An 11517-nucleotide genomic window follows, 5' to 3' on the forward strand; every position below is an offset into this window, starting at 1 on the left:
GTCTTGATAATTTATTCATTTATAACCGGACTGCTAGAATCTAAAAGAGATTCTTTGATTGCAGTTCTGAGTCCACATCTCAGTCCATCTTTAAGGCCGAAACACTCATTTATCACCTGCCAAGGGTTCAAGCAAGCATAAACAGAAGCAGAAAGCAACATCAATGGGTTAATTGTAACTTCAAGAAGAGTGAACATGCATTACACAGTACATTTCTTATCATAAAAGAAATAATGCCAAAATAGATTATAACATCCTGGTTACCATAACAAAATTAACTACACCATTACAACATCCAAGGGAGCAATATTGAATCAGAACCAACGATATATTGGAGAATCATCTAAACTAATTGTAGTGTCCAGAACCTGGGGACATAGGAGTACATTCTAAAATTAATCACCAGCAGAGACTTTCCCATAAGCGGAGGGAGAATGGGTTGGTCAACTAGCAGTCAGTTTTCTGAAATGGGAGGGAGGAACGGGCAAATTACTTAGCAGATTAAAAAAATCGAGCTTCTTTTCCTAGTCTGTCTCACAGGGCTCAGAAGGTAAATGGTTAGAAAATAATGCTGGTAAAATATGAACGAAAAAATATGCTTCCTAAAATTGATGTATGGATTGTTATAAGGACTGTAAGAGCCCCCAATAACATTTTTAAATTAAAAAATGATTAAGGGCAAAAATATCCAGTTTATCTGATTATTTTTTCAGAATATAGATTAATAAGTATGGGGAGAGGTCACATAACACTCCTGATTTTAAAACATGCAGTATCCCCTTCTGTTTCCACAAGAGCCTTTTGAATCATGTACAGGGTCCACAGGAGCACCATGAAGTGTTCTGGAATTCCTATTCTTCTCAAGGCTACCCATAGTAAATTATAATCAACACAGTCAAATGTCTTTACAGTCTGGGATACTCTGCTTTCAGCCAAGATCCATCTCTTCGCAGTAGTGGTGATCCCTTGTTCTACATCCTCTTCTGAATGCAGCCTAAAGCTCCAGCAGCTCTCTGTCAATGTCCTGCTGCATTCATTGCATGATTTACAGCAAAATTTTACTTCAATGATATCGTTCTATAAGGTGAGCATTTTATCTAGTCACGTTTCTTTGGAGCGGGTACCAGGATGGATCTCTTCCAGTCAGTTGGCCAGTGAATTGTCCTACACATTTCCTGGCATAGAAGAGTGAGTGTTCCATGTGGGAGCCACTGTGTCAATATATCATGTCAAGGGCCTTGCTCTTTTCAGGGTCCTTCTCCAAGGACAGGTCTTTTCTGAAAACAGATTGAAAGTATGTAAGAGGAAGTCTCACCATCCACACCTTTAAGAACTATGGTCATACTCCTTTCAAAACTGATATGTTTGTCCTTTTGGCACACTCTTCTTGATTTAAAACCATGCAATATTGAGTTGTTCTATTCCCACATCTGCTTCTTAATCCATGTAAAGGTCCTAGATAAGGACAATGTAGTGTTCTGGAATGCTCATTGTTATCAAGGATATCCACAGTTTGTAATGATGCACACAATTCCTGTGTTGTAGGAAGCTGGAATTTCTTGTGTCATGACTTCCCATCGATGTGCAGTTCCTCAAAATGGTGCTGCAAGATATATCCAAAAAGGGGTGGTGGATTATACCTGGAATCTCCACAATCTGAACTGCTTTGCTCCCTATTTGGGTCAGATGGTTCATCTGAGAAGTCTCAGACTCTCTGCAAACACCCTGGACTTGACACATTCCTAGGGACAAGGAGGTGGAATGCCAGGACCCTAAATGTTAATAGAGACAAGGACCTTTCCCTAGGACCAACTGTAGTTAAAGCCATCCCTTATAGCCAGTCACCTAAGTTTATCTTTCCGCCCACCCAAACTGGGAGAGAATAACTTTCTGTTCTGAAAGCCTTACATATGTTGTATCACTTTCTTATACAATGAGCCTATGTAGCACATTTGGGTCTATTTGGGGGGAGGACTTGAGTGTATTCGATATTGTATTTTGAAAGATATGGATTTACTTGCTCAACTCAATATATACAAGGCAAACAGATTCAGGTGTACTGTTCACTATCTCTTTGACACCTCATTATCTTTTCAGGGCCTTCGGGGCATGTCTTAATATCTTCCCTGTGTGCAGTGGTTCATTACCTGTATGAATTTGTTGGGATCATAATTCTCAGTAGCATGTCAGTTATGTAATAGTGTCAGATTTGGATCTCTGGTCGAGTAGTAGGCTGTGTTGGTCTATTAATCAAGAGTTGGAGGCTTCATATGCACCAGGTCTCCAATTGAGAAAGATGAGAGTTCTGCTCCCATAAAGACTTATTGCAGTGTTTACCAAAGTACCTGATACTGCTCCTTGAGGGGAAATGGAATGGTCCTGTGGTGGAAAGCAGGTAACTGTACTTTATTCTATGGGAGAAATTGTGGCTCTCTAATCCTATAGTTACACTCTTAGAAACCCATAGGGGAAGTTCTACCCTTTCCTACATAGTTGCTATTAATCTGTTCATTTTCAATGGCAGTGAGAAATTTTTTCCCCATTTTATTCTGAATTCTGTGCTATAATAGAAGCGTTTTCAATTCACAGCTAGGCTGTGGGTAATTTTTCTGCTTTCCTGAGAAGAGGACATGCAGTAGGACCAATTATTTTGGGAGCCTGTGATTGGTAGCATTTGGGAACTAGGGGGCAGTTCTAACTGTCCATAGGTTGGCTATGAGCGGGAATGGACACAATGGCACTGGATTTGGTTTATTTTTTATGATAAATGTGGCACTGCAGAATGGATCAGGTATGATGGAATCATGTATGAAGGTATTCCATGGTACAAGGATTCAGGGTGTGGCAGTATATCTTTTATTTCTTCATAATCTTTTTGAGATAAAGGTAAGGGGATTTTCCTGAGGTGTGACTCCACAAACTTTTGTCTCTGAAAGCATTAGAGAGAATTGGGAAGACAGAAGCAGGACATGACTACAGCATGAAATGAGAGCTGTATCAGAGTTCTGTGGACCAAAAAATCCTACTCAGTAAACCTTTAGGACCCAAAGTAATGCTGATGCCAACATACAAGGTGCTGTTTAAGGCAGGTCAGGCCCACAGATGTTGCCAGCAGATAAGGACCTTGCCTCTGACTCAATAGAGGAAGAGGGCCTTATCCTACGGCTAATGCCCTTAATTTGGATTTGACCCACCGACTGTATAAGAAAATGAATGTTGAATGGAAAACCCACAATTAGTGATGCTTCCTTAAACCCACGTAAGAACTAAGAAAAAGTCCTGGACTTTTCCCTGGAGGTCAGTCCTCTAAACCCATCCAGTGGGATGAAGTGATTGGTCCTGTACTATGGAGAGACAAACCTCTGGAAAGATAGTTGATTAGGTCTTTTATACTAACCATATGACAGGTGCTTTGAATTTACCAACCAATCCCTGGAGAGAGATAAAAGGCCATCTATTCCTGGAATGAGTTACAGTATCATAAACCCAATGGTAGCCCTGGTGGTGTGGTGGTTAAGAGTTGGGCTGTGATCCCCAAGTTCACTTTCAAACAGCCAGTTGTTCCGAGGGAAAAGACAGTGTTTTCTATACTTGCAAAGAGTTGGAGACTCAGAAACTCACAGCGCCCGTTTTACTCTCTCCTGTAGGATTGTCACAAGTGAGAACCGACTGGATGGCAGTGAGTCAGTGTGTTTGTGAAACCCAAAGGGGCACTTCTCCTATTTTCTAGAAAGTGGCTCTGAGTCACAGTAGACTTAATATCAGGGGATTTGTCCTAAGTGCAGAAGTAAGATTGATAAATATTCAAAACGTCAAAGCCATATGGCATATGAGATTCAGTTTCATAAAGCTATTTCTGGAAGTGTATTGCTTATCCCGCCTTCCCTTTCACAGTTTTTCTGCTATTGAAATCACATGGGTTAATGGTACAGTGAGTCATGTGTGATTGAGGTTCTGTGTCAACTTGGCTCGGCCATAATGTCAGCTTACATGACAATGCTTGACATAATGCCATCACTTTCATGAAGAGATTTGTTGTCAGCAGCCAGGATTGGGAGGTGTTATCCTGGTGGGTGTGGTTTTGCCCAGTATAAATGTAAGTGGATCCTCTCTGTAAGCTGTGCAGCTTTTGGCCAGGTCCAGAAACTCACCAGAAGTGTGGATCTCCAGACGTGAGGCAGAATCTTGCCATATTTCCTACATAGCTTGGATTCATCGTTTGCACAGCCCGTGAGGAATGAGCCTACCATCTAATCTGCCCATTTGGGATTCATCAAGCCCTCAACCTACTTGAATCAAGAGAAGGGTTCACAGTGACATCTGAGATTTGCCAGCCTCTACAACTGTGAATTGAAAAGGTAAGTAGTGTGACTAGGACTTTTCCCTATATATTTCTGACAGGGTGGCACGATGGGAGTAAAAAATGGGGTTTGTACTATGGTAAAGGGCACCATCTCAGAAACTCACGAGGGAAGTTCTACCCTATCCTACAGGGTCTCTATGAGTCAGCCTTGACTCAATGTCTTTCAATGACTAAAGGTGCTGGAACCAAGATTGCAGAGGGCTGGGGTCACCCACTTGGTTCTCCCTCAGGTTTGAGCAGATGCTGCTTAACCTTCCCATGTCAGGATTCTATTTGGAGCAGATTTGTCAGAATGAGGGCAGGGACCCACTCAGCATCTTGGAGCTTGCCATCCAGAGTGATGTTGCAACATGAGGCTTCACCCATGGCCTCTCTGGCGTGGCTGTCCATAGAGTTTTCCCACCCTTGTTCACGGCAGCTATTGTCTGGAGAGAGAGGGAGGCAGTGAAAGTCATGGTGGAGACCTGACCCTTCATCTCACCCCCCCGCTCGTTGTTCTAGTGACAATCTCAGAGGACATCTTTTAAAGCTTGTGAGAGATAGTTGTCTTCATATTCGCAGTGTCAAGAGTTTTTTGTTGTTGTGTTTATTTATTTTTTAACAATTTATTGGGGCTCATACAATTCTTATCACAGTTCATACATATACATACATCAATTGTATAAAGCACATCTGTACAGACTTTTCCCTAATCATTTTTTTCTCCGATTTTCTTTTTTTACATTTTATTAGGGACTCATACAACTCTTATCACCATCCATACATATACATACATCAATTGTATAAAGCACATCCATACATTCCAGTGTCAAGAGTTTTTAGGGTAATTTGATTTCCAGTTGTTTTTAACTTACGGTGGCCCGTGTTTGTTAAAGGAGAACTGTGGCTCAGGGTTTTCAAAGGTTTTTGTCAAAAGTAAGTCACCAGGCCTGTCTCTTAAAGTATTTTTGAGAAGAAACTATCCATCTTCTAAGTTAGCTTCTAAACATTCTAACTGTTTGTGTTATTAGGGGGTTCCAAGTTTAAAGAAGTGAACTGTGAATTTCACATTTATTCAAGAAAAAAATGACATACATCATGATGTTTTTATTTTGGAGAATTTAAAGAGTTATTTTCTTTTTTATTTTTTTTTCTTCTTCTTTTTTTTTTAATTTTAACAATTTATTGGGGCTCATACAATTCTTTTCACAGTTCATATATATACATACATCAATTGTATAAAGCACATCTGTACAGTCTTTGCCCTAATCATTTTTTTCTCTTTTCTTCTTTTACATTTTATTAGGGACTCATACAACTCTTACCACAATCCATACATATACATACATCAATTGTATAAAGCACATCCATACATTCCCTGCCCCAATCATTCTCAAGGCATTTGCTCTCCACTTAAGCCCCTTGCATCAGGTCCTCTTTTTTTTCCCCTCCTCCCTCCCCCTTCCCCCCTCCCTCATATGCCCTTGGTAATTTATACATCGTTGTTTTGTCATATCTTGCCCTATCCGGAGTCTCCCTTCCCCCCTTCTCTGCCGTCCCTCTCCCAGGGAAGAGGTCACATGTGGATCCTTGTAATCAGTTCCCCGTTTCCAACCCACTCACCCTCCACTCTCCCAGCATCGTCCCTCACACCCTTGGTCCTGAAGGTATCATCCACCCTGGATTCCCTGTACCTCCAACCCTCATATGCACCAGTGTACAGCCTCTGTCCTATCCAGCCCTGCAAGGTAGAATTCGGATCATGGTAGTTGGGGGGAGGAAGCATCCAGGATCTGGGGGAAAGCTGTGTTCTTCATCGATACTACCTCACACCCTAATTAACCCATCTCCTCTCCTAAATCCCTCTATGAGGGGATCTCCATTGGTCGACACTTGGGCCTTGGGTCTCCACTCTGCACTTCCCCCTTCATTTAATATGATATATATATACATATATATACATACATATATACATATACACATATATACACATACATACACACACTTATATCTTTTTTTTTTTTTTGCATGATGCCTTATACCTGGTCCCTTGGGCACCTCGTGATCGCACTGGCCGGTGTGCTTCTTCCATGTGGGCTTATTTGCTTCTGAGCTAGATGGCCGCTTGTTCACCTTCAAGCCTTTAAGACCCCAGACACTATCTCTTTTGATAGCCGGGCACCATCAGCTTTCTTCACCACATTTACTTGTTCACACACTTTGGCTCCAGCCGTTGTGTCGGGAGAGTGAGCATCATAGAGTTCCAATTTAATAAAAGAAGGTATTCATGCATTGAGGGAGTGTTTGAGTAGAGGCCCAAGGTCCTTCTGCCACCTTAATACTTGACCTATAAATATAGACACATAGATCTATTTCCCCATCCTCCTATATATATTTGCATGTACATGTCTTTGTCTAGACCTCCATGAATGCCCTTTGACTCCTAGCTCTTTCCTCCATCTCCCTTGACTTTCCTCCTGCCCTACTACCATGCTTCATCGCCACCTGGGCTAGAGTATACCTCTTCTCTAAGCAACCTTACCCTTGATCATTTCCCAGCAGGCCTGCCACTCCCACTTCTCTACCATTTGGGGTCCCATGTTTTTCCCTTGTCCCTGGGTTTGTTAACACCACTTCCTTACCCCCCCCTACCCCCCCACCCCAAGTCCCCCCAAAACTGTCGGTCCCGTTGTTTTTCCTCCAGATAGTTCATCCAGCCTGTCCTATTCAGACAGACCTGTGGAGTCACTAACATGCACGAAAACTAGACAGAGGAAAACAAAGCAACAGTATACAACCAGACAACAAAACAACAAAAACAAACCACTGACAAAGAACATAATAAAACAGTTCACAAGAGAAAAGCTTGTAGTTAGTTCAGGGATCGTTTGCTGGCCCTTAGGAGTGTTTTCCAGTCCAGTCTGTTGGGGCACCACGCCCTGGCCCCGAAGTCCACTTTCAGCATTCCCTGGGGACCTTGCCACTCCATTCCCTTGCTGTTCCGCTGCACTCCCCCAGTGATTTGCCTCGGTGTGGTGGGATCAGGTCAGGTGCAATTCCCACACTGTGTCTCCGGTGCTGTCCCCTGTATCGCCCTTAGTCACTGAGGGGCATCATGTCTCATAGTGGGGCCAGCCATGTTGTTCTCTCTGTGGACTGGCTGCTCTACTCAGGAACATCATCATCACGGCCTGGTGGGCCAGGCTGTGCTCCACTCTCTCCTCCTGCCCCTTCATCTGCTCCTGTGTGCTCTGATCAAATATGTCCATCTCCCAGAGCTGCAGAGTCAATGTCGTCCTTTGGAAAAAATTTTTTTCGGGGGAGGGGCAGGAATCCACTTAATTTATGGTGCTGGGGCCAGCCTCCCAGACCTCTCCACCTGTTCCCTCCTCCACACCGGGATATTGCGTTCACACCTTGCGACACTGGGTTGAAGTCTGGTCCCACTTTCCCTGTGGAGATATAAACAATACCCTCCCCTTGGGTGGATTAATGCCCTATGACCCCACTACCCTTTTCTTCCTTGTATTTATCCTTTTGTTTTCCTTTCCCCACCTCCTCCACCATTGTCTACCATGTACATCCCTGGTTTTGGTCTGGTCTCTTTCATACTACCCCTAAAGAGTTATTTTCTAATTAAATTCTTCATTTTAAGATATTTGGGTTTGCAATTAGATCTGTTTTGTTCCATTTTCTAGTAAAATTCTCTAAGGCTTTAGGAAAAAGGCATTGCATTTAGTTTGTTGCTGATGTTTCTAAGATGATTACTAGGTGTGGCATAAGAGTGGATCAATCAATGACAAGGTGGGTGAAGAAAACACAGGCCTAAGTAAAAGACTGATAGGATTTTCACTTTGGAATCTGGGTGGGTCTAATCCAATAAAAATTGTGTTGAGAGATTTACATTCCTATGGTGAGAATATTTTTTTCAGATACATAATTCATAAATTTTATTTATGGATCCTAAAATATGTGTCTTTGACTGGATGTTTTAGGCTGTTCTTGTTGTTAAGGGCTTTGAAATTGGTCCTGAATCATACTTACCTTCTGGTCTGACTTATAGTTAGCCTATGTCAAGGTGGAATAAATTCTGCCCAATTCACGATCATACTCACAATTGTTATATTGGAGCTGATTGCTGCAGTTACCATGTCAGTTCATCTCAATGAACGTTTTCCTATATTTTCTCTGAACCTTGTGTTTATCAAGCCTGCGATTTTCCAAGGACTGAAATGTTAATCTAGTAGAGGTCAGTGCCTGCTCCTTGGTATTTTTTTTCCTTCAAATCATACAATATTAAAACAACGTCCTTTCTATCAGAAGCCAGTATTTTCTTGCTTTGTTTTTTTTTTCTCTCTAAGAAAAGCTTTTAGTTTGAGTTCAATGAAATATGCTTTGTCTCTGAATGCAAGTCATAATTGGGTCTTAATTTGACTCTCTCTAACATTCACCTACTGAGGATAAATGCATCCAATGATGCAGATTGTTTGTGACATAGACATATTTGATTTTCTGTTTCAATTTTCTGCTTCTTATACATATGAAATCAGAAAATGCAATGATTAAGATGTTAGATGAAAAATAATAGTCATTAGTTCCAATTCACCAGCTGTTTCTTGTAGAAACAGGAGAAAGATATGCCTAGAGAGAGATGGCACAGTCAGATTCCATAAAGGTTACAGCCTTAAAGAGAATGCACTGGTGCAGTGCTCCTGAATTCTATGGGGGGTTTATTCTATTATAAGATTACCTTGCTTGTCTTAGTAAAATGAGGTGGGTATATTTTTCAATTATGTGGTGTAGGCTGAGTTTAAACTGCCAGGCTCTGTGTTAGAGACAAAGCTGTGGATCATTGACCTCCACCCCACTCAGGGCTCCTTATGCTATGCTTTCACTTTTATAACAAAAATTGGATATGTATATATAGATATATATTTATTTAATCCTAAAATGTTTCTAAAGATTGTATAACTTAGGAACTAGACTCAAATTATAAAATAACTTAGATCTCACAACTTCTGAATTGTTTTCTTTAACCCTTTTTTTGGTTACTTTTGCTGGTATCTCTAGGGGCGTGGGAATGGGAGGCAGGATGAGAAAGCTGGAACTAGATAGGACTGCCTGTGATGGTGGTTCACACTGAGTTTCAAATCTGCTGGTCATTATTTCTAAATTCTATGAACTTAAGATGCAACCACCCCAATGGTAACACAATGTTTGAGCGCTCTCACTACTTTCAGGTTTATGCCTAACACGGAGAGTTACACAAACGTCTTTCATAGCCAATGCTTTGTGTACTTCTACTGGTTTTTCCAAGGTTCAGCTTTTAGCTTTAATCAGGATGGCTATTGCATGTTTCCCTTGAAGTGCTTGATGAATTATCTCTGTTTTGTGCTGCTTAATTTTTTAAAGATGATTCACCCACTTTTAAGTTGACCATTGAAGTCATCCTGCGCAAATTTTGTTTTTCCTACTAAGTTCAGTGAAATCTTCACTTTTTCTGCTCCGTATTGGAGCCCTGTGGGAGCCCCATTGGGCTGCCAAGTGAACAGTTCCAGTGACCCGCCGCTCCATGCTGAAAGACAAGGCTTTTAGCGCTTGTCTAGAGTTACAGCCTGGGGTGCCAGCTGCGATAGCGGAGGACTTGTGTCGCGGCTCCACTTGGTCTACAGTCGCTTGGGGAATACCTCTAGCAGTTCTTGCCGTCACCGCTTCCATTTTGCCCCCATGTCCTTTCTCAGCTCACTCCATGCTCATCTCGCATACGGACCACCTGTGGGCCCGCTTCTCTTGGGAGCACCCACCCAGGCACAGGGCTCCAGCAAGCAGAATGAGAAGGTCGAGCGAGAGAGGTCCGTCCACCCTGGCTGCAACTGGGCCAGAAGAAATGGTCCAGGAAGAAGGAATGGAATCGAATGGAAGAGAATTCACTCCAGAGACAAAACAGCTCCTCTTCTCTATTATAGCTATTCCCCTGACAATACAAACTTTGTGTTTTCAGGTTCTGCAGCATTCCAGACCTCAGGCACAGAATCAGGATGGGAAAAAGACGGTGTGTCTCTCCACTCAAGCCCAAGTTGGCAGCAGCAAGCGGAACACACAGTCACGGGAACCAGTCCACAACTGTGACCGCCTCTATTTCAGGACCTCCTAAAAACAAACAGCATGTGGACAGCAACCATGGACGGGAAAATGTATCGGACTTAACGCTGGGGCCTGAAAATTATCCAATTACACGAATGAATCCCACATCAGGAGCGCTGAGCCCTCTCCCCTGGCCCAACGGAACTGCCAACACCACCAAGAACCTGGTGGTGACTGCAGAGATGTGCTGCTACAGCTTTGATGTGCTCTACTGTCACCTCTATGGCTTCCCACAGCCACGACTTCCTAGATTCACCAATGACCCCTATCCACTGTTTGTGACATGGGAGACAGGGCGGGATAAGCGTCTCTGGGGCTGCATTGGAACCTTCTCAGCCATGAATCTTCACCCAGGACTCAGGGAATACTCGTTAACCAGTGCACTTATGGACAGTCGATTTCCCCCAATGACGCGAGAGGAGCTACCTAAGCTTTTCTGCTCTGTCTCCCTCCTTACTAACTTTAAGGTTGCCAGTGATTACCTGGACTGGGAGGTAGGGGTCAATGGAATTCTAATTGAATTCATCAGTGAAAAGGGCATCAAATGTACAGCCACATATTTACCTGAGGTTGCTAAAGAACAAGACTGGGATCAGATCCAGACCATAGACTCATTGCTCAGGAAAGGTGGTTTTAAGGCTCCAATTACCAGTGAATTCCGAAAAACGATCAAACTCACCAGGTACCGAAGTGAGAAGGTGACAATCAGTTATGCAGAGTATGTTGCTTCTCATCAGCACTGTTTCCAGAACGGCACCCTTCATGCCCCACCCCTCTACAATCATGACTCCTGACACAAGGCTGCATGACCAATCTCACCCCCTATGGCAGCTAATGGCTATGACATCATTGGAGCAGACCCCTCCTCTTCCTGGTCCAGTTGCTTCCATTACTGCACCATGTTATGATGCTAGCTTCCATTGCCAAGTCAGCTCCAGCTAAATAAAGGGATGATGGGGTTGCATTGAATGAAACAACTTGAGGGGCCCAAGCCTTGTCTCAGCCTTTCCTCTATGGGGTTCAGTTGGATT

The 11517-nt window shown here is 42.8% G+C and overlaps 1 protein-coding gene across 1 annotated transcript; it reads left to right on the forward strand.

The window, feature by feature from the left end:
* Window positions 1-10380: 10380 nt before the first annotated feature.
* On the forward strand, window positions 10381-11280 carry LOC142427879 (AMMECR1-like protein). The gene is made up of 2 exons (XM_075533006.1): window positions 10381-10760; window positions 10866-11280. Exons 1-2 carry the CDS (start codon window positions 10381-10383, stop codon window positions 11278-11280), a joined length of 795 nt encoding a protein of 264 aa, XP_075389121.1.
* Window positions 11281-11517: the final 237 nt, after the last annotated feature.

The sequence above is a fragment of the Tenrec ecaudatus genome, chromosome 15 (assembly GCF_050624435.1).
Source record: "Tenrec ecaudatus isolate mTenEca1 chromosome 15, mTenEca1.hap1, whole genome shotgun sequence".
NCBI lineage: Eukaryota > Metazoa > Chordata > Mammalia > Afrosoricida > Tenrecidae > Tenrec > Tenrec ecaudatus.

Coding starts and splice junctions, on each gene's coding strand:
- LOC142427879 (XM_075533006.1), top strand. CDS start 10,381: ATGGGAAAAAGACGGTGTGTCTCTCCACTCAAGCCCAAGTTGGCAGCA. Junction 10,761..10,865: donor ACCAATGACCCCTATCCACT/GTTTGTGACATG, acceptor CTCGTTAACCAG/TGCACTTATGGACAGTCGAT.